Raw genomic sequence first — 24,041 nt, forward strand, 5'->3', positions numbered from 1 at the left:
AAAGAAAAGGTATGATTACCTAAATTTACTATCCCTTCAACTAATACTTGTCAAAGTATAAGGGACAGCGTCAAAGATGGAGGGCAGGCCACGCACGGCGGGTGCCCAGGGAGAGAACAGTTGTGATTTAGAAACCAGAGCACAAGGTGAGACCCGAAGCCGCAGCCTCCGTCACCCAAGAATGCCTTTCAGATGCGTCTGTTCCCTCTCCAAAGGCAGCGATCACACAGAGCCAAGAGCCAGGGAACATCCGTGCTGCACGCTGCAGAACAACGTTTAGGGAAATAAGTTAAATTAATATAATTTATAGAAACGTGTGATTAGCACTGGTGTGAAAATTCACCCAATGAAAAAATTAGCAGCGCTATTTTGGAGCCAGGGAAGCTAAGCCTAACACGTGTGCTATGTTTCAACCAGAAATGACTCCAAGCTAAGCCTTCCTGAGTGCCTCCCCTTCCTCCTCTGTAACTGTGGTAGAAAGAGAAGGGGAACATAACCTATCTGCCGCTGAACAATTAAAATGATGACCACACACCCTGAATTTTCTACAGCTGTGTTTTCCGGCAATATACCATGTCTGGGCCAGCGTTGGTGGCAAAGGTTAACTTACATCTCAATGAGTGTGATATAGGACATGCGTATGCCTTATAAATAGATTTTACTGCTGCAAATTCTGTCTGAAAACAAATGGACATAAACAATTCAGGAGATCCGAAGGTCTTATATCCTGCCTTGGGCTCATGTTTCTCTAAAACAGGTCCCCCAGATACAAAGCAGCTGAGCGAAAGCTTAGGACGTCTCATGGCATTTCTACAGAGTAGCTGCGCTTAAAAGGAGGGCGATACGTCAAGGTGATGGCATGTTATTCACCAGGAGGATCCCATGCCAGCCGCGGTCCTGCCCAGCCGCCCAATGGAAACAACGCCCTCTGCGAGCCCACGCGCTCCCTCTCTCCACTGGGTGTGCAGCCCTGGTGGGGGAGGGGCCTTAATTCAATTCCCAGAAACCCCGTTGGCCCTTCCTGCAGAGCAGATGGCCACCCTCCCCCGCTTGCTGATCTCTAAGGGACAGCTCTGCTCTCCAAGGGGAAGTAACACGGAGGACTCTCGACCTCAGGGTCTGAGCACGGCCCTCGGAGCGCAGAGGGCCAGCAGCGCCTGAGTGTGCTGCGGGACTTCCAGGCCTCGCCCACTGCCCTGGAGGATCCCTGGGACCCGAATCTTCCGGAGGGGGGTCTGCTGTGTGTACTATTAGCAAAGGGGGAAGGAGTCTAGCCCTAGCTGGGCCGGTGCCCTCTGGCTGAGCTGTTCTCTCTGTCCTGGTCGGAGATACCCAGACCTGGGATGAAGTGACTGTATCTGTTTCAATTTTTTCTTCCTCCCTCACGTCTACCACAGTGCTGATGTGGGATAGCTGAGTCACTGGAATATCACAGATGAAAGGGGACAGCGATGAAATTTTAAAATGCCAAAGTGAAATGTCATAAGAACGAAAGATTTAACGTGAAAGCCGCCTGGTAGTCGAGGCACCCGCCACCCTGTTGGCTGTGGACGGTCCTCTCTGGAGGCTGTCTGTTAGGGATGCTATCCCCCCTACCCCCCCCCCCCCGGAAGGCTCCGGCTACACAGCCACACAGGAGTCGGCGCTAAGCCTCCCGCTGCAAAGTGATTTAACATCCAGAGCAATGGTGAGCTCAGAGCGCCAGCGCCCGTCTCCCAGAAAATGCCTTTCGGATGGCTGTTCCCTTTCCAGCTGCAACAGAAAGACTAAGGTGGAGAGGGACTCAGGCCCTGCCCGGAGCTCAACTCCTCCGCCCTAAGACGGGCCGCAACCCTGATCATCCGGCCCCACACCGTCCACATGTCCACATGTCCCTGCCTTCATGCTGTATTTGTTCCATAGGCACGTTCCCTGACACAGCCCAACGCCAGTGTCGACCCTGATGGCGAGGAGATGAACACCTGGGTTTCTACGGCTCTGTCACCAGGTCCTATGCTGGAGGCACATTCACACTCAATTAAAAAGGAGGTGGCCACCGAGACTCAACCAGATCTGTTCTCTTCCCCAGAGCACGATACATTGGTTTTCAGCTTTACTCATCACAGAACAAAAAATAAACAGGGTGAAGCTATGAACTGAGCCAAGGAACTATGGGTAGTAAATAAAGAGAGCTTCCTAGCTAATGGGAATAGTTAGTCACTGGAAAGATCTCTTCCAATTTGTGGCAAATTTTATTCCTACTAATTCTCTACAGGTCTTTACAGATAGTTGACACTCGGAGAAGTTTTACTGATAGAAGTTTGTTTAATTCCCCGGAGAGCTTTAAAGACAGAAGAGGTACATCCTGGGGATGTTTTAGATGCAGGGTCATGCTATGCCTTATTATTTCAGTTTCAAACATGAACATGCCCTAACCCTACATTAGACTGTTACATTCTCATAGCCCGAGTCTGAATTACTAGGTCTCACTAGAATATTCTGGACACATACTACAAGGTCAACGTAATGTTAATGTCAACTTTAAAAAAAAAATCAAAACTTAACTCATTATAAACAACACTGCAGGGGGGTAAGGCAGACGCAGCACATGCGGCCTTTACAAGAAGCACGCTCTCCAGAGGGCCCAGCACCGGAACCTGGATTTGCCACATCTCACCATTCTCCAGCCACGTGTTTTAAACACTTAATGTCCCTGAAACTGGGACGCATCTTACCATCAGTAGCATGTTAGACCTGATGAGATGCAGTTGCTGCAGAATGGAATGAGTAATGATTAAAATCTCTCCCACCTACTACCCTGCCAAAAAGATCTAATTTCCATTTACTGCTTTTTCAAAGACGTATATAATTCTGCAGTTTGCATTGCTCTTTTATGTTTCCCAGTCGTTCTTGAGCAACCACAGAACTTTTAGGATCCCCACTCCTTCCCGACAAACGAACAGGATCTTTTCTAATCCAGAATGCAACCAAACCCTGAGTGTCCATGTCAATATAATGCAATGCTGATACAAGTCAAAAAGTTAAGTGTGCTGTTATGTGTTGGCTAAAAGAAGGGCTGTGCTTTATGGAGGGTTATATTAAAGTGACTTGGCATATACTGAGCTCATGTCTTCTTTTTTTAAAAAAAATATTTTTATATATTTCAGAGAGGAAGGAAGATGGAGACAGAGATAGAAACATCAATGATGAGAGAGAATCATTGATTGGCTGCCTCCTGCACGCCCCACACGGGGGACTGAGCCCACAACCCAAGCATGCACCCTTGACCGGAATCAAACCTGGGACCCTTCAGTCCACAAGCCAACGCTCTTCCCACTGAGCCAAACTGGCTAGGGCTGAGCTCATTTCATGTTGCATGGTGCAGGCTATGAGAAAGAATGGGGAGGACACACATACAATGGGAAGTCAAGGCAGCCCCTTCAGACGCTTAGTCACAGCCATAAACATCACACGGACAGTGATCCACCACAGCTATTTTATGGGAAAATATTATGTGTTCAAATAAGTAGGAAGGCTTAACATGTCCTGCCAACTACAGAAATGTTCTGGAAGTTCCAGACCTTTTTGTAATTCATCGTGAGATTATAAATATGAAGACTGTGTATGGGGCGTATAATCAAAGTGTCCTCATTTGCAGTCACTCTGACACATCATTTGCCACTAGTATTTGCAAGTTTTGAGGTTTTTTTGTTTTGTTTTTTATAAAAGGAGGTATTTGAGAATTCGAAATATACCAGAATTAGCTACTCCAAAGTATACTAGCTCATTTGAATTTGCTCTATGCCAAATTGCAAAAGCATATAATAATACTGCTAATAGTACTTATGAGAGCTAAGTAGATGGCCTCATCTAAAAAGAAGTTTTGGTTTGGGTTTCTCAGACAAACGTTAACCACGTCCGTGCGTTTTTTCACCAGCCGGAGAACAGACGTCACCTGTGCTTAGAACTAAGGTTCTAATTTTCAAATTGAGGACGCGAAGCTCAGAATGTAGCATCTTGTCCAAAGTCAAAAAGCAATGGGGAGCCCTACAAAGAGACACCACTACCAGGCCCCACTGCGTCATGGGTCTCTTAAGAAGGGATGCTAATCAATGAAAGGAAGGACGTATTCCCCATCACCTCCACCTGCCAGCACACACTCAACACTGGACACTGCAATCAATTCTTTAGACAAAGCAAGAAACAGGGTGATGGAAAGTAAAACAATGGTGTGACTCAGGCCCCTTCTATGAGCGGATTCAGTTTAGAGTAAGAGAAAACTAGGGAATCAAATTTAAAAGGAGAAGCAAAACAATAACCATGAATTAAGATGATCTGTACAAGACACTTAGAAAGATCTGAGTATCTCCTCTCCCTCCCCCAAAAGAGGAAGATACAAGGATCATCTATTCTTCACTGCCTTCCCTGTGGCTCGATGAGATTTGTTTGAACAGGAACATTATAATAAGAGTATCCAACCTGCAGACACATAATACAGTTGCTCTAAAAAAGAACATTTTAAAAGCAAAGTGGATGGTTAGACATTCTGCCAGTGCAAATGTCCTGTTTAGCAAGAAGAGTGTCAGAATAAGAGAGAAGCCCATATCTCCGGCCTCTTTGCCCACGCTAACCTGCAGGACAAAACATGATGCAGGCAATAAGTAATACGTGCATTCGTTGCTCATTTTCGGCTTCTTCATGCTGCTCTGTGATATGCTAAATAACATACTGAACATCTATAATAATAAAAGTGTAATATGCTAATTAGACTGGACAGCCGAACGACCTTCCGGACGTCATTCCGGAAGAAGCCACAGCGGCGGGGGCAAAGGCAGAGGCAGTTAGGGGTGATCAGGCAGGCAGGCGAGCAGTTAGGGGCATCAGGCAGGCAGGTGAGCGGTTAAGGGCGATCAGGCAAGCAGGCGAATGGTTGGGGCAATCAGACAGGCAAGCAGAGTGGTTAGGGGTGATCAGACAGGCAGGCAGAGTGGTTAGGGGTGATCAGGCAGGCAGGCGAATGGTTGGGGCAATTAGGCAGGCGGGCAGGCAGGTGAGCGGTTAGGAACCAGTGGTCCCAGATTACAAGAGGGATGTCCGAGGGGGCCCAGATTGCAAGAGGGTGCAGGCCAGGCTGAGGGACCCCCCCCTCCCCCCATGCACGAATTTTGTGCACCGGGCCTCTAGTGAGATTATAAGGATACTTCAATTAAGTACGGTAAAGAAAAAAAACCTGATATGGAGGAATTACTTGGTCATGAAAAATTCATTTGATGTCACTCGGCAGCCTCCCACCATCACTTCCCAGCCCTTTCTGAGCTATGCGATCCGAGTGGAAAACTGTTACCATCCGCGCTGAAAGAACCACTTCCTCCGGGCTTTGGGGTGTAAGAAGCCTCCATGTGAGAGCTTCCCTCCAAAATAACCGTGGAGAGGCTTGCTTATCGAATGGCGGCCCCTCCTCTGGGGACCTGGGGTGTGGACACCTGCCTCGGGAGGGTGTAAGGATTCGGGGAGATGATGCGTGGAAAAGTGCTAACACAAGATGCGGGGTCAACGGATGTCGGCTCTCTCCCCTCCATGCAATCACTTCACATGGTCGCCTCAATCACCCACTCAGGCGTTCTTTCAAGCTGTCAGAGCCTCCGTCAACATGAGTTCATGAGGTTGGGCCTCGAACTAAAACAGCTTTGCGTGAAAGTAACAACTGAAAGCTGGTTACTACAAGACAGGGTGCATCCTCGCTTCGTACACGAATTTAAGATTCAATGAAACAGACAATTGGCAACTGGTTAGCACAAGACTGGCCCAGCAGCTATCATCTGCTTGCCTGTAGATGAGACACGATCGACGGGTTTTCTTCTCCTGACCCAACTGGCTGCCTGATCTCACCGCCCGCTTCTGTTGGCACATGGTACATTTAAGTTAGTCCTTTCAGGGTCCCCAAACGGACCACGCTTGCTAGGGGTGACAGAACTAATGATCTGACAGCCTATTTCTAAAGAAGGCCAGCAATGCTATCCCACCATCATACTGGAAATCTAGTCACGTGTCCGCAGCTCAGTGACTTCAGGCAGTCATTTTGTTCCATAAATACTTGACAGTAAAACCTCAACTAGGGACATGGGACAGAGCTTTGAACACATAGCTACATGCTTGAAATAAGCCAACACAAAAGGACAATTAGTCTATGATCTTACTTTTATGAGGTGCCAAAACAAGAACATTCGCAGAGACAGGAACCAGAAGAGGGGCACAAGGGGCTGGGGAGCGGGGGGGGGGGGGGGGGGGGGGAGGGGGGGAATTATAACTTCATGGACACAGACTTCCTCTTTGGGATGACGAAAAGTGTGGCAATAGATGGGCGTGATGGTGGCACAACACTGTGAATGTAATTAATGACACTGAGTTGTAAACTTAAAAATGGTTTAAAAGATAAACCTCATGTTATATGTATTTTACCACCAAAAATATATATAATTTAAAGCATATCTAGAGTCAGAGAGCATGGTTGGGGGAGGGGCAGAGGGACATTGGAAGGTGCATTCATTCACAGACTGTTCTTTCAATGCAATTTTCAGTCAACAAGATGGTCTTTTTAGCCATTCCCTTTGGTCATCCTAACCCATGAGGTTGACAAGGCAGGGACTGTGAGCTCTCCTTATTTCAATGGATCAAAACCCTGAGGACTAGAGTTTTATCGTTTAACTCTTCCTCAATTAATTATAAATAAGCCACAGGAAGACATGTTCATCTGCCCTTGCATGGACTTCCCACTCTTCACTGTCCGGGGTGCTCTTCTGAAATGCAGCCCACCGGGAAGTCCAGGAAAGGATATGTTAGCCACTGAGTCATTCCTTCGTGCAACTGCCAAATCTGAGTGAGAAAAGATCTAAAATGGTTTGGTTTGGGGGTAATAAGGAAGAATTATTTAAAATCAGGAGGTCACGGTTCGATTCCCGGTCAGGGCACATGCCCGGGTTGCTGGCTCCATCCCAGTGTGGGGTGTGCAGGAGGCAGACAATCAATAATTCTCTTCCATCATTGATGTTTCTATCTCTCTCTCTCTCCTTCTCCCTTCCTCTCTGAAATCAATAAAAACATATTTTTAAGAAAATAAAACCAGACATCTTTTACTCATGCGTGGAGTCTATTTTAAATAGCCTGATAGCCAACCTTTCTCCTCGGAAGCAGGTAGTGCTGCGTGCTTCGCTCTCCTCTTCCCAGATAGAAGGCTGTTCCCCCATCGTCCCCACCAGAGCCCCAGCCCACTGCAAAGTGCCAGGCGCTCACCCGGGGCTCCCTAACGCTGGCGGATTGCACTGCGCAGTTACCCTCTCACCTTCTTAGAAGAGAAATGCGTTTGTGTGTTGTTTACGTTCCATAGGTTGAACCTCAAGAAATGAATGCACCTCTTGTACTGCAACCTCCAGCAGAGTCAGTGAGGCTGTCTAAACGCAGTCCAGCCACGCAATGCAGGTGAACCATCTGGAACGTTTGAGGGGAACACCTGCAGGACTAGGGATGGGTCCACCTTCCGTGCCCGTGCTGGCCGAGGACTCCCCCATTGAGACAGACGCTCCAAAATCACAGAGCACACCAGAAGCCCAAATCAAACCTCCCCCAAATCTAAACAACAGTCCCAGCCCGCTTGACTAAAACTGTGCTGGGCATCGCTGATCAGCTGACTGCAGTCACTGTCGCTAGTTCAAGACATTGTAGGGCTGCCAAGGACACTGTCACATTACTAAAATTTTACATCTCACAGCACTTTCTACAACACTCTATACTCAACTCTTCGTTTGTTTGTTTGTTTGTTTGTTTGTTTGTTTGTTTTAGAGAGGAAGGGAGTGGGAAAGAGAGATAGAAACATCAATGATGAGAGAGAATCATTAGTCTGCTGCCTCCAACATGGCCCACACTGGGGATCAAGCCCACAACCTGGGCATGTGCCCTGACTGGGAATTGAACCATGACTTCCTGGTTCATAGGTCAACACTCAACCACTGAGCCATGCCGGCCAGGCTATCCTCAACTCTTTAAACCCGTCAGAGCAGTGGTTCTCAAGAGAGAGTGACAGTGCTCCCTCCTAGGACACCTGGCAATGTCTGGAGGCATTCTGGTTGTCATAAAAGGGGGGGGGTGGGAGGGACGGGGGGATGCTACTAGCATCTAGTGGGTGGAGGCCAGGGATGCTCTGGACATCCTACAACACGCGAACAGCCCCACCACAAAGACGGGTCCAGCCCAGAAGGTCAATAGGGCCGAGATTGAGAACTCCAGCCTTACGGCCACAGCTACGGGGAGTGACACACTGTGCTGAATGGGGAACATGAAGATAAACAAGAGCTGGCCTCTGTGGCTGTGGGCAATTCACCCATGATGGGACAGGCAGATCCCGGGACAGCGGGCTGGGGTAAGCGCTGGGGCAGGGGGGTGTGCGGAGGCTACCGAGAGCAGAAGCCATACTTCAGGTGGAGGTCAGACCTTCCCCAGCGCTGACTTTCCGCTGGGATTAGAAAGATCTCATCAATTAGGAGAGAGCAGTGCATGCTGGAGAAAGCACGTGCGAGAGCAAGCGGGTGACTCCGGGCCATCGGCATGTGTGCAAGGGCTGCCAGAGTCAGAGGGCAACACGGGGCGTCTCCCTAAAGGGCCTGGTCCACGGGCTTGGGAGACGGCTAACCATTTAACAGGTGGTGATTTTCAAGGCATTTTCTTAAATATCAAAAGCACCGGTATATTGAGCAGAATATAAACGTGGTATGTATTTTTAAAATAACAGAAGAAGCTGCCCTGGGCGGTGTGGCTCAGTTGGTTGAGTGTTGTCTCATGTACCAAAAGGTCACGGGTTCGATTCCCTGCTGGGGTGTGTGCCGGGTTGTGGGCTCGATCCCCAATAAGGGGTATGCAGGAGGCAGCCCATCGATGTTTCTCTCTCACATCAATGTTTCTCTTTCTCTCTCTCCATCTCCCTTCCTCTCTCTAAAATCAATAATAACATTTTTAAAAATACACAAGAAGCCCAGCCGGTGTATCTAAGCCAGGGGTCCTCAAACTTTTTAAACAGGGGGCCAGTTCACTGTCCCTCAGACCGTTGGAGGGCCAGACTATAGTTTAAAAAAAAAAACTATGAACAAATTCCTATGCACACTGCTAAGTCGGCTGCTAAGCAGGACAGGCAGCGGCGGCAAAAACACACAGCGGGCCAGATAAATGTCCTCGGCGGGCCGCATGTGGCCCGCGGGCCGTAGTTTGAGGACCCCTGATCTAAGCGATTAGCGTCGACCCATGAACCAAGAGGTCAGGGCACATGCCAGGGCTGTGGGCTTGATCTCCAGTAGGGGGCATGCAGGAGGCAACCAAACGATGTTTCTATCTGTCTATCCCTCTACCTTCCTCTCTCCCTTAAAAAAAAAACCCACAAAAATCAGTAAAAACATTTTTAAAAAATAACACAAGATATTTCGTTAACCTTACAAAGTACAAGGGTACTAGTTAGCTTTCTCCCATCTCAGGAATATTTTAGTGAAGTCTGAACAATGGCAAATGTTCCAAATACTTAATGCCATGTGTTTGGAGCACAGGGCAGGTACAGGTAGAGGGGCAGATGGCTCTGGTAGGAGGTCAGGTGGACAGAGTCCTCTGATGGCTCTCAGAGGCCATGCTACAGAACCTGTTCTTCCGACAGAGTGGGTGGGGGGCAGGGGGGAGATGACTGGAGGGTTACAGGGGAGGAGCTGGCAGGTAGTAGGGCTGGAGCAGCAGGGGACGGCGGGGGGGGGGGGGGAAAGTCATGACACATGACAACTTGAAGTGTCTCCGATGAGAGGTGAGGAGAGTCTCAACAAGGCCACGGCACAAAGGAGGACGGTTTTCGACGTGGAGGCGGTGGGACCCACAGGCTCAAACATGAGAGAAGAATCTTTTCAGGGGGGGGCAACTAGGTGGGCAAGCAACGGGCACAGAAAATGGAGAGAGAACTCTGTTTACAGCAGGAGTACAGATGATGTCGTGTGGGCCTCCAGGCAGCCCTGTGAATTACGTAAGCTGTGTCCACACGATCATGTCGCGTTGACAGAAGAGTCTGATGGAGGTGGGGAGCACAGGCCTCACCAGGATCGCACATCTGGCATCAAAGAGCAGGCCTTGGGGCTCAGGCCTCTCGGCCTCTGATCTGGGGTCCTTCCGCTCCTGCCCTCTCTCCGGTCACAGGTCCTAGTTATAATCAGGCCTGATCATCACGATAGATCAGTTTGGGCCAATTTCCACTGGCCTTAAAGGCCTGGATGAAACTCGGAGTTGGTGATGTGAAGTGAGGAGCTTGTCCTCCTCCAGGCAAAGCCCCTTCTGACTTCCATGTACGTGAATCCAAGAGACAGTTCATTGTGACTAATTGTGAAATCAGGACAAATGATCGAAAGTTCTTTTCCTAAACTGCTCTTCATTTAGTCCCTGTACATGATCAGAATAATTCAAAATCATTATTTTCTATAACTACATGAGCTATCACATTGGAATAAATCAAATTTCTAGCAACAGCCTTAGCACCTGCATACATCCTACAGGTAGGCACTGAAATGGCCTGGGTATGCACTGTAAGCACCAATGCAGGCACAGAACCGGTTTGCGATCAGTTCACTTAAAATGCAGTATCGCCTTTTCTCCAGATGCATTTCTACCTGGCTAATTCACTATGAAATCCCTACAAATGTGCATGATACAAAACCTCTCTCTCTCTCTCTCTCTCTCTCTCTCCCCCTCTCTCTCTCTCTCTGCTAGACAGGGGAAAGGCTCAATAAATTAAATAAAGATGGGTCTGGCATGGTTGACTCATTCCATTCACCAACCTGTGCAATGATTTCAAGAGCAGGTCAAGAATACTAGTGCCCGCCCCTCCCTTTCTGTCTAGCCGCCTTCTACTCAGATGCATGCCTCCCTGGTATTTTGGGAGCAAAAGCATGAATAGTATGATTTGTCTCAGAGGGTCTAAGTACTAAAACACACCCCAAAACACACACAAAAATTGTTCACACCAACAATATGATGTCTCCATCATAACAGCTGGTACTGTTCCTAGAACATCGTTGCACACCAGGTCGCAGGCCAAACATTTACGGGATTTATCTCCCTCACTCCTCACTCCATGACTTAGAACTATTTCTATCCTGGTTTTACTTACAAAGAAACAGGCTCATAAAGGTGACATCACAGAGGCTGTAAGCCAAGACATGAATCCAGATCCATCTGCCTCCAGAAGGCACACTCTTAACCACCAGGCTCCCTGAGTCTTCCCAAGACTCCATCATCCGAGAACACAGCTCCGGTTCTACGGTTTGCATCACCTTCCCGTGAACTTCACAGACAGGTAAGTAACCTGTTGTCTTTTACATCAAGTGTAGCAACTCACACCAGGAAGTAGACTTCCAGTAGTGGCTTTAACTAATGTCAGCCTGCGTTCCTGTCACCGCGGTTCTAAGCCACTGCCTCTAGCCATCAACATGTTATCTCATCGTTCCACAGAGCGGGGCCTTGCCCATGGACACAATGGACAAGCAGCCCTATTCCCTGCTGCTTCTCCCTTCGATCCTCTCAGCCTCTTGTTTTGGTCTCTGACCAGGTCACTAAAAATGCGTTATCACTTTTTCTCCCGGCACACTTCCACCTGGCGAAGTCACTACAAAATCCCGACAAATGCGTACGATGCAAAGATCACCTCTCTCTGCTAGACAATAAGTAAATATGAGTCAATAAAAGTGGGTCGGGCGTGGCTAACTCATTCCACCGAGCAGGCAATGCAGTGATTTGGAACCTGAGCTGCGGCAGGTGATGCTCAGCCTGTCACTTCACCAGCCGAGCAAGCTTAGGCAGGTAGAGGGCTTCTCCCTGGGTCCCTCGATCTGTAAAATGGAGACACTGCTATCTACCTTCTAGAATACAAATGGAAAGGTATAGATTGTAAATGCAGCAGGTTTTAAAACCCTCCCATTACATCAAAGCTTTCAGTAACTGATATCTTCTGTGCCACAACAAAAAGCACCATAATCTCCATAGCTTTCCACCCGAAATGCAGTGTGACTCTAGAAATAAAACACAGCTGTGGGAGCAGGCGTGCGGGATGGCCCCCCGCGGCGTTCCGCGTTCCCCGGATCCCCCAGGACCCCCCCCCCCCCCCCGCCGGGGTACTAACCTGGGAGAGAGGGCATTCTTTGGCTAGTGTGCTCTGGTTCATCTCTTTGAGCAGCTCCTTTAAGGCATTGCGCACGGTGGCGTGGTTCCACTGCTCTGCGGGCAGGTCTTCCAACTTCGAGCAACTGGAAAGCACAGTGAGAAGGAACAGGCAAACCTTAGAGAAGGGCCTGACGGCAGAGGTATGGGTCCCCCCGGCCCCAGGCAGCACTGGAAAAACTGCTAACGGCCCGGCCTGCGTGGCTCAGCGGTTGAGCGTCGACCTATGAATCAGGAGGTCATGGTTCGATCCCTGGTCAGGGCACATGCCCGGGGTGCAGGCTGGATCCTCCGTAGGGGGCGTGCAGGAGGCAGCCAGTCAATTATTCTCTCTCATCGTTGGTGTCTCTATGTCTCTCTCCCTCTCCCTTCCTCTTTGAAATCAATAAAAATATACATATTTTTTAAAAAGTAAAACTGCTAAAGAACGCAACCGGGTGTGGGCCCCACATAGGGAAGGGGAGTAGAAAACTGCTTCTCTAGGCCTGACAGGGCCCAGCCATTGTGCACACAAGCCTGAGAAGAAGAGACCCTACGGATATGAGAAATTGCTCATTTTTAAAAGATTTCCCTAATCTGCTGAAGGAAGTGGCGTGGCCATGGGAGTATAAACTTCCACGATACAAATGGAATGATTGGGCCTCCCTAAGGCTAAATGTCCAGCAATGCTCCATCGGACTTGAAGTTTGAAGGCCGAACCTTCACTCCCACACCACAATGCGGAGATGTGGCTTTCCTCAGCGAAACAGAGCTTCTAAGGCAGTGGTTCTCAACTTTCCTAATGTTGCTACTTCATAACTGTAATTTTGCTACTGGTATGAATCGTAATGTAAGTATCTGTGTTTTCCGATGGTCTTAGACTCTACAGCAGCAGGGTCGCCTAAGACCATCGGAAAACACAGATATTTACATTACGATTCATAACAGTAGCAAAATTACAGTTATGAAGTAGCAACGAAAATAACGTTATGGTTGGGGGTCGCCACCACATGAGGGACTGTATTAAGGGGCCGCGGCGTTAGGAAGGTTGAGAACCACTGTTTTAAGGGAAGACACCAAAGCACCCGTGCGCCTGTCAAAGCACAAATTCTCCGAAAGCGGCAAGTTCCAAACCTTCACGCTACAGGACGCTGCGGAAATCATGTGACTCACAGGCATGCACACGAGCAGGCTCTGCAGAGCGCCTCTAGGTTCTTTGAAAGAGGCACCATTTGTTTGGATGCTGGAGGGGGGGGGGGGGGTGCAGAGAGACAGAGACCACTCCCAGACTCTCTGCAGCCCGTCAGAGAGAAGAAGAGGGGGAAAAGGCGCCCAGTGCCGGTGTCTTTTTAACAAGACTCTCCCACGGGCAGAACGCTCATCCCTCAGCACGCAAACCTGAGACCAGACCGTGGGGGTGTTTCATCTCCAATCCTACGTGCTGAGCGTTTACCAGGAGGACCCAGGAGAGCAGGGCGGTGGGAAGCGCCCCCGGATGGGCCGCAGATCTGTAATGATTTGTCAGCTCCCCTTCCCCCGGTTACCACTCCACTGCTTCTGAAAACAAACCCTAGCCCGGCTGGAATGTGGATGACCAAGATGCCTGGGGAAGGCCCTCCTTGTCTGCTCGCTCTCCCCGCCCGCCCCATTTCTCCCAATGTCTAGACACTAGCACAGACGGACGCGCTGGGCTCGGGGTGACTCCGTGAGGGCCAGGACACAGGGCAGAAGTGCAGACCCACCTCTGCAGCTGGATCTTCAGCGTCACGACGTGATAGACATCCTGCAGCATGTCGGCCACCGTGGCGTCGGGGGCATCGGTCACGTAGCTGAGGGGGAGCGGGTTCCACCTCCCCAGCTTGATTATTCCTGCACAGGGAAGAAAAACATCATAAACACCTCTCTGCCATTTATTAAACCTGCCCGCTGTTTGTTCACGGTTAAGAAGGTCACTCCATAGTCAACAGGCAAGGCCCCTCTTGGAGAAATTTTACAACCCAGGGCAATAGCCCATCTCGTTCTGGAGTGAGCGAACTCTCCGGGGAGAGGAGAAGAAAGGGATGCGGTTCAATCACGGACAATCGGTTATTTCATGTTTTCCTGTTTCTTAAATTACTTAGAAAACCATAAGGACACTGCCTTCCCCCAAAGTCTCGATTCACACTCTAACTTAAGACGGATGCTAAATATACCAGACTGCTGATTTCATAGACCAGAAAAGGAAGGAAAAAAGCAGGCAAGCCTTGAGTAAATAGGAGATCTGGTTTGGAATTGTACGAGCAAATTCCTGCGTGTGGGCTCGGCAGACACCGTCACATCCTGGCTGTGGTGTGAGCCCAGGGTGAGCGGCGTTCGCAGCTGACGGGGCAGTTCGAGTTCACGTCCGGATTGCACTGCACCGGGCAGAGGGGGTGTTCGCCAAACGCACAGGGACTGACCACAGATCGAAAAGAGCAGACATGCCTCAACTTCCTTTTCTAATTCCTCAGCTCTTTTTACTTTATTTTTTTATTATTTTTAAATATGTATTTTTTATTGATTTCAGAGGGAGAGGGAGAGAGAGATAGAGACATCACTGATGAGAATCACTGATCGGCTGCCTTCCGCACGCCCCACACTGGGGATCAAGCCTGCAACCCAGACATGTGCCCTGACCGGGAATGGAACCGTGCCCTCCTGGTTCATAGTTGACACTCAACCACTGAGCCAGCCGGCGGCTCCTCAGCTCTTCCTAGAGCGACAATGGCCCCCTTTCCCTGTGGGTTCCCACGACAGACGGCACACACGTGACAACGGAGAGAGAATAAAAGCCTGGTCAAGCTCAGGCTTCATAGAGCAGCGGTGTTAGGGACACCCTTGTCCCAGGAGGGTTCACGGGACAGCTTCGGCAGCATGTCCTGAAAATGCTAACTTCTTCTCAAGCTGCACCCGTCTCTCTGGGCACACATAACATTAAAGAGGAAAAATAAAGAGAACCTCATTTCACAAACACAGAGCAACGAAAATTTTATTTGTGTGCTATGAAAAATCAAATGGTCCCAGGCCCTTAGAAATTCTCTCTCTCTTTCTCTCTCTCTCTCTCTCTCCCTCCCTCGTATTAGTGATGGAAGTAACACAGCATTTTTATTTTATTTTATTTTTTTAATTACTTTATTGATTAAGGTATCACATATTTGTCATCAAACCCCCCCCCCCGTTCCCTTCCCAAACCCCCCCACACGCATGCCCCTCTCCCCCTGTTGTCCGTGATCACTGGTTAGGCTCATATGCAAGCACACAAGTCCTTTGGTTGATCTATCTCCCTTGTCCCCACCCTCCCCTACCTTCCCTCTGAGGTCTGACAGTCTGATCAATGCTGTTCTAGTAACACAGCATTTTTAGTTTTGACAATACAGGTAAGTCCAACTACACTGTTTTTCCAAAAAAAATACTTTTTTTATCATCAGAGAGAGAGGACACCTACATACTCAAGTGAATGTTTAAAAGCTTCACAAAATGCCGCTTTATAGCTATGGGGTGAAATCCCAATAATAAGAAGTCAACTGCCTGGTCAGGCCATGTCCTGTCCAAGAGGAAGTAAACGAGTGCGCAATGCTTGACATAATGCTTGAAAACAGGGGGTAAACAGAACAAAAATATTAAAATGATGCACTGTTTCAGTATTAAGATCGAACAATCTGGTGCTGAATATGCTGCAGTATAAATAGTGCCTGGACTCGGTTCCAGTAAAGGAACACAGCTCTCATTCATGGGACCGTATGTCTCCAGAGCTGGCTCCTTCAGTCATGTTCCACTTGCCAAGAAAAGCTGTTTTCTTGTGGGGATAGTTGTGCTAACATTCCCTCTCATGACAATGAAAAGTGCGCAGCACGCGGCACGCAGGAGCCGTGAAATGCGCATCCGGGCCCGCCGGACGGACGGCCACCCACGAGGGGCAGGGCTGCCTCCTTGCTTCTTCCGCTCCTTCTGACACGTGAACATACTAAGAAGATACCATGTCACATGTCTACCATATTTCCTTTTAAAAGAGAATCACTCCCCCGTTTTAAATTCCTTTAAAAGTCATGATCATGGAGTATAAGTTGGCCATGTTCTAAAGACATGACGTTTCATCGTCAGAGGTGCGAGGGGGGTGAAAACGCAGCTGGCAACCGTGCACGATGAAAGGCAAGTAGCAGAAGCTGATTCTGTGGGTCATTTTGGTTACTACGATGCACAGATAATACGAGGCGAATGCATCCTGCAGAGTTCAACGTACACCCCCAGAAGAGATGCATCTATGCTGCTGGGTGTGTCTTTGTCCACTCCTTTTTACTGGGTAGTGTTCCACTGTAAGAGTAAGCATGCCTAGCCGGCTGGCTCAGTGGTTGAGCGTCGACCTATGAACCAGGAGGTCATGGTTTGATTCCTGGTCAGGGCACATGCCTGGGTTGCGGACTCAATCCCCAGTGTGGGGCATGCAGGAGGCAGCCGATCCATGGTTCTCTCTTACCATGGATATTTCTATCTCTCGCTCTCTCTCTCCCTTCCTCTATGAAATCAATAAAAATATATATTTTTAAAAAAGAATAAACCACAATGCAGCCAGAAACAACACACTATTTCTGTATGATTTCATTCACATAAAATGCAAAACAGGCAAGACTAATCTAAGAGCTCAACCTCAGAAAGTGGTTGCCTGGATGGCAGGGGCAATTGACTGGGAAGGGACAGAAGAGAATTCTCTTGTTTTGGTTGGTGGTTGCATGGGTATAAAAGTTGTCAAATTTCATAAAGTCCAACAATATGCATACATTTTATTGTATGTAAATTATACCTCAAAAAAAAAAGAAAGGTGAAGGGGGAGGGAATGATAGACAAATCACTCTACTGAAAATAGTAGCCTCATTTAGGTAAATTCTCTCCCCACGGTGGGAGCCAGAAGGAGACTTGTTTGGGCTGGAATTAGACACACACAGGTGTCCTCACAACACGCTATGCCTCTGCCGCGAGCAGCTGCCACAGGTTGGTCTGCCTTAGACGAGAGCTGCTGACGGAAGAGCTATTTTCAGGCGACGGGGAGTGGCGTGTGCACCCTGCTCACTGACTCCCCAGTCCCGGGAGCCTGTCCTTTGCTCAACTGTGTCCCAGGCTCTGCAGGTGGGAGGTCTGCTAGGACAGCCGTGTCCAGGAGGCTGTGCCCCCCGCCGGTGCGAGGCACTCGGACCAACGCAACCCTCTGGAATACATCCCTTAGACACAGTCTTCCTTCTCTGATATAAAATAGACAAACATGTTATTTGGACTAGGAGTCAAGTATTCATTGAGGAAATCAAATTGGGATTTTATATAAGCCCAGTCCCCCTCTGTGACTTCTAATAATGAGGCCTTTTACAGGCGCATGACCAGATTAAAAAGGGAAAGGGAATGAAGACGTAAAAATACCCTTGAGTCAATATTATTTTTTTATTTTTTTTTTAATTTTATTGATTTTCTACAGAGAGGAAGGGAGAGGGATAGAGAGTTAGAAACATCGATGAGAGAGAAACATCGATCAGCTGCCTCCTGCACACCCCTTACTGGGGATGTGCCCGCAACCAAGGTACATGCCCTTGAGCAGGAATCGAACCTGGGACCCTTGAGTCCGCAGGCCGACGCTCTATCCACTGAGCCAAACCGGTTTTGGCAATATTATTTTTTAAAATAAACGTACTCCATCTTCTTTTTAAGAACTATGAAAACTTCTTAAGAGTTGCATCTCTTCTAGGGCTGTCCGTTGAACTCTGCAGGGTGAGTTCAATCATCCAATTGGGAAGCAGGAGAGCACAGTGACTAAGAACACAGCTGCCAAGTCAGACTGCCTGCGTTCACATCCGGGCTCCCCCACCTACCAACTGTGTAGACTCAGCACGTTACTTAATTTCTCCATGCCTCAACCTTCTCACCTGTAAAATGGAACAATAACAGTGCGGACCTCACAGGACTCTAACGCGGAATAAACGGAAAGCCTTTAGCACAGAGCCTGGATGTAATTCATCTCAACAATTGTTTACAGTCATTATTCAGACAGTTTTAATGCTTCTTAAAAAAGAAGATAGAGTCCATTTATTTTAAAAAAATATTGACTCAAGGGTATTTTTACATCTTCATTCCCTTTCCCTCTTTAATCTGGTCATGCGCCTGTAAAAGGCCTCATTATTGTACGTCACAGAGGAGGACTGGACATCAATCATGTCCTTCTCCTCTACCCCCACCCTCTTCATTGCCTCCATCCTTACTCCTCAAGGTCTCCTGCCCTTTTACCGGAGTAGATGCAGATCTCCCTCCTCTAACAATAGCCCTTCCACACTCTCTTTCCCCTCGTGGCCGCACCACCAAGGGTACTGAGAATGCACCTCCAACTTCTCCATCAGACCTTCGCCCCGAGGGTTCCAGTTTCAACACTTTCATGGGGAAATGGGCAATTTAGAGGAACAAAGCCCAGATTCCCTTGGATTGCCACTTGCTTGCTCTCCTCAGTCTCCTCTACATCACAGTGGCTCGTGTGTGAGGCACATCGGAAGAGAAGACTGGGAGAGAACGTGGTTCCAGGTCTGCCAGGCCTTGAATGCCCGGCTCAGCAGCACACTGCAAGGGTCAGAGGTCAGGAGCAGAGCCTGGAGTCAGAGGTGCGTGCAGGTCCCACCTCATCTGCTTTCAGCTGTGAGACTGAACAGGCTGTTCATCTCACGGAGTCTCCGTTTCCCTCGTCTGTAAAAGGGGATCATAACATCTACCCTTCAGGGCTGCCAGGAGGCTTTAAATGAGAATTAGGATTTAGGACGGGGGCTGGCACACGGCAAGTGCTCAGTCAACGTCAGGGGAAATGGATCCTTGAAAGTCTGGGGTTTGGGTGTAATTTAGGAAAATGAACCTATACTGGAATGCAGATGGACTGAAAGAGGGACGCACCTTGAGGGAAGAGAGAAAGCGCTGCAGTAATACAGATAGGCGTGTCTAATGACAGCCTCTCCCTGCCTCTCTCTCAGGAGACCAACCCCAGCAAATGCTACCGCCCACTGGCGGAGGATGAAGAAGAAAGGATCCCCTGTAGATACTGGCTCACAGCCTTGGAAAAATCCCAATAAAAATGGCTTCACTATAAATAAACAGATACATGTCCAGTGCTCACACTCTATGAATAGGTTTTAAAACCCCAATCTGGAAAATGAGGAAAACGAATTATGGTTAAATTAGATTGTATTACGTTCACATAGATGTACACATACACACACACACACCACCTTGAGCCCCGCCAGGCACACAGGGAATGCTCAATAGATGCCAATTCCTGCTTCTTCTCGGAATACGTATCACACTCTCATTCTGTCTGGAGTATTAATCCCCAATAGTCACTGCTGGAAATCAGACACATTTCTTCCAATTCTGCCCAGAGGATAATTCTAACCCTGATCAACCCAGCCTCAAGTAATCCTTTCCCTACACGGCTGCACAATAAATACTCTTGGTTGGTTTGGGTATCTTATAAGAGACTAACTTTGTCACACTATCCCCTTGTGTGATCGTACAGTTTGCAAAGTGTTTTTTTTTTTAACCCATTAGTTCATTCTCATGAGAAGAGCAGAGGGTCGGCATTCTAACTGGAAGCCGGCTGAAGGTCACAGAGGAGCCACTTTTCAAGGACACCAATGGGGTCTGGTCAGGGTGAGACCCTGGGCCTCATCTGACAAGTTTCCTAACTACCTGGCCTACAACACCCTTCCCACTTAGCTCCGCCCACATGCCAATGGCCCCGCACAGGAGGGGCCCTGGGAAGGCTGGGCTGTGCGCATCCACCGTCACCTACCAGGCAGGGTCTTGACGTTCAAGGTTAAACCAAGCAGACGAGACCCACGAGGAAAGAAGGGATGGGCCCAGAAAAGCCAGCTAACTTGGAGCTTCTCTGGAAAACACCGTCTCCCACATCAGTGCCGTTTCAGAAATAAACACTGTCTCCAAAATCAGCCTTCCCATTTCTAAGGAATTTATCATCTGCAAACATTCAGAAAAGGCCTGACGATTACAGATGCAGTTTCAAGGTCTTTGAGTCACAAATCATGGGCCTTTATTTTGGGGCTGAAATTCATACAAACGCTAACATGACTGAGTGGAGCTCTCTATAAATAAAGTTGTTTACACCCAGACAAATCTGTTCACTACAATACAGAGGGCCCATCCACTCTTTGCGCAGAGCCTTTAGACCAAATGACAAAACGCAATTGTAGGTAAATTTCCCGTTGGTGCCATAAAATTAGGTTGGGAATGGAGGCAATCTTTGTCTAAAATTAAAGAGATGCAATAACGGAAACCGGTTTTCACTCTCTCGATGCAGCATTCTGTCACAGCCACAGAGCTGGCATTTCACACAAAGAAATACCAAGTTGTGTGTGTGCTCATGTTTTCGTTATTTTTTTAGTGTCTAATCCAGGGGTCCTCAAACTTTTTAAACAGGGGGCCAGGTCACTGTCCCTCAGACCGTTGGAGGGCCGGACTATAGTTTAAAAAAAACTATGAACACATTCCTATGCACACTGCACATATCTTATTTTGAAGTAAAAAAACAAAACGGCAAAAACACCCACATGTGGCCCGCGGGCCGTAGTTTGAGGACGTCTGTATAGTCTATCTCAGAGAAATCAAATACTCTTCTCAGTAGATGCATAATTCATTATTACTATTATTTACCTCAAATTATGCAAAAACAAGTGATGATAATACACATTATAGTTCATCAATGTTTAGCTTTTTAGAAAGTTGACCACTTCTGAGAATAAAACTACATGTCTAATACAACATAATCAATAGGGCATCAGAAGGGTTTGTATTAAGTAGTTATCATTCCTTCATTCATTCAACAAGTTTTTCTTTTGTGTCTCCAGCACAAATCGCAAAGATGCAGAGATAACCCAGTAACATGCTCTCCCTACACCACTGAGTAGTTTATTATTGCTAAACACATAGCTAAGTGAAACCACTCCTAAAATAAACCAAAATGATAGCTTTCATCCCCTGTACTTCTAATATGAGAAACATGTACTTCATGAAGGCCTGCATCAGATACCTAGTGAAGTACACAGAAATAATTCTCACCGTGTGCAGCGGCATATAGACGCTGATAAAATAGGTATCTATTGGGTGTATTGTAGAATGAAATCCAGCAATCAAATTGTGAGACAGATATAGGAACCCACCAAGAGATCAGCAGTATTCTGATCATGCAATTCAGTGAATAATGTTCTTTTATTCCAGGTATGTTTTAACATGAATTTTCAAAGCAAAGTGAAAACTCAGCCTGGGGGGAAAATGAGACATTCGCTTTAATATCCAAAGGCTGGGGTTTATATATCTCATTACTTCCTGGAAAAGATTTCAGCAAGGGAGTATCAATAAAAAAGCCATCCTCAGAGTAACTAAGCCTGTGGCTTCTGGCTCCTGGTATTATTTCCACACCCACTGGTGACGAGGCCCTTGTAAAAACAGAACTCCTGACATCGATTGCATCTGTTCACCCTCCTCAGCGTGGCCGTGGCCGTGGCCCTATGCGGCAGCATGTAATTTTCTGTTGTTCAGCTACACTTTGTTAAAGAAATGAAAAACTGTCTGTCCTATAAAATAATGCCATAGGATTATTTATCCGTAAGTCAGTTCATGGGAAATCCCGACCCGGCCGTGTGTCATAACTCAGCTTGTTTCTAACCTGTGACCGACTGTGGTGTATCAGCAAATTGTAGCAGCACAAAGTCATAAATTGTAGTTATTACTGTTAAACCTTTGGTGGGAAAGACTTTTCAATGAGAAAAGAGAAAAAATACCTGATAAAAGTGATTCTTGAAGTGTACACATTTCCCTTTCTCATGCATAGCTCAGCCAGACACAACTTTCCATAGCTCTTCTCAACCTTCTGCTTTGATTTTAAAGTCTATGTTTCACATGTCTTGCATTGGGGTAAAAGTACATGGAAAATGAAATAGCATTCTTCCGGCATTTTACATTATTCAAGGGCCATTATCACTTCCACAAGTTAATGAAACCTCACAACACACTTGTCTGGGAACCTGCAATACACTTAACCTTGTATTTATAACAAAACAAAAGAAAACACCAGGCACAAATAAATAATTCAATGATTCCAAATAAATGCCAAGGCTATATTGTTAGATAAATTATCTAAAAATCAACACACACACACAGGATGTACTATTTCCCACCTCCAGACAGCTCCTCTATCTGCATCAATGTGGGTATTATTGACAAAACAAACAAGGTCGTTTTTGACTCTTTAAGAATCCTAACTTTTATCTTAAATCATATCTGTATCTTCCAGGGAAAATTATCCTCAGGAACATTTTAGCAGTAAAACACTAAAATATGAAGTTAGAGAGCTTTCTGAATAAACTCTGGGGATAGCCCTAACCTGTCTGGCTCAGTGGATAGAGCGTCGGCCTGCAGACTGAAGGGTCCCAGGTTCGATTCCGATCAAGGGCATGTACCTTGGTTGCGGGCACATTCCCAGTAGGGGGTGTGCAGGAGGCAGCTGATCGATGTTTCTAACTCCCTATCCCTCTCCCTTCCTCTCTGTAAAAAAAAAAAAAAAAAAAAAAAAAAAATGCAATAAAATATATTTAAAAAATAAATGAACAAACTCTGGGATAGACAGCTGTCTGTCAATCTTTTCTTGAGTTGACTACTCCCTTACGCTACAGAAATGTTCTACTTAAAAAATATATACAGTACGATTTGGTGCCTTGTAATTCTATACATGGTTTTTACGTTTTGCAGCAAAAAGATTTTTGTCTCATGTAATAGATGCAGCTTCACATTTGGGAAACGTTATGTTATAACCCCGGCTTTTATTAGATTATTTAATATAAGCACTAAGTAACTAGACTAAATTAATAAAGACCCTATTGAAAAAAAAACAACACAAAATTATTCCACAAATTAAATAAAACTTTCTGAAGCTGGCATTTTAGAAACCTTTATTTAATTTTGAAAATTCCGATTCTTCTGAAAAACAGCCAAAATATTGGTCAGGATATGAAAAAAATATGGTTGCTGTTTAGCTATTTATTTCGTAAGAGTGCCATTGAAAATCGTTACATGGGGGAATGGGACAAATGAGCAAGAAAAGGGTTACGAGAAATTATTTGGGATCCATTCTAAGCTCCGGTCACGGGTTAAAAATGATTTCATCTGGTGCATATTGTGTTATTGTCCTCGGTTTAATAGTTTAATCATTATCTAAAAGAGTTTGGAATTCAAGGATCAGTTTTGGCAGGTAACACAAACAAACTTCTCTTTTCTTTTCCTACTTTCTATTTAGAAACACATTTGCATAAAGAGATTTCCCTCTAGCATTTGTCCCCCTAAAATACCTTCAATAATCCAAGACACAGGGGGAAAGTATACTCTTTTAAACAGACTTTGCTACATCCTAGCAGATGCTGTTCTAGCCGCATTTCTGCATCCTCTGGGGTAGGCAGCATCCACTGACAATCTAAAAATACAGTTGCCGCACACGGTTCCCATCCTAATTAGTGACATGTATTCTCTGCAGATGGGGCTGGAAGGACCTGGCCTTCCAGGTGCTCATCCCGGGCCCAACACCCTTGGAAACCCCGTCACCTGTGCGCTCCCAATTACATATTCCCGAGCTGCCCCTCAGGCATCTTCTGCTTCCTATAATTTAAGGTTATGCAACATGTGACCTCAAGGGCCACATTATATGGGCACGCTGATTATCAAAGAAAATGCTGCCATATAGTATGAAGGGAAAAAGTAGACTTACTTATGTTGTACATTTTTACTCATGTTTCCACTAACCTGATTTCACAGTAATT

At 47.0% G+C, this 24,041-nt stretch overlaps 1 protein-coding gene across 8 annotated transcripts in view; it reads right to left on the reverse strand.

The window, feature by feature from the left end:
* SATB2 (SATB homeobox 2) overlaps positions 1-24,041 on the reverse strand; it is a 219,051-nt gene that overhangs the window by 90,558 nt on the left and 104,452 nt on the right. For all 8 annotated transcript variants that reach the window (XM_079781987.1, XM_079781991.1, XM_079781989.1 and 5 more), the window contains 2 exons: positions 13,926-14,052; positions 12,167-12,290 (listed from right to left, as the gene is read on the reverse strand). In XM_079781987.1, coding sequence (XP_079638113.1) covers positions 12,167-12,290; positions 13,926-14,052 — 251 coding nt within the window. The remainder of the gene's footprint in view (positions 1-12,166; positions 12,291-13,925; positions 14,053-24,041) is intronic.

This window comes from Cnephaeus nilssonii (assembly GCF_951640355.1).
Source record: "Cnephaeus nilssonii genome assembly, chromosome: 10".
In the NCBI taxonomy this organism is placed as follows: Eukaryota; Metazoa; Chordata; class Mammalia; order Chiroptera; family Vespertilionidae; genus Cnephaeus; species Cnephaeus nilssonii.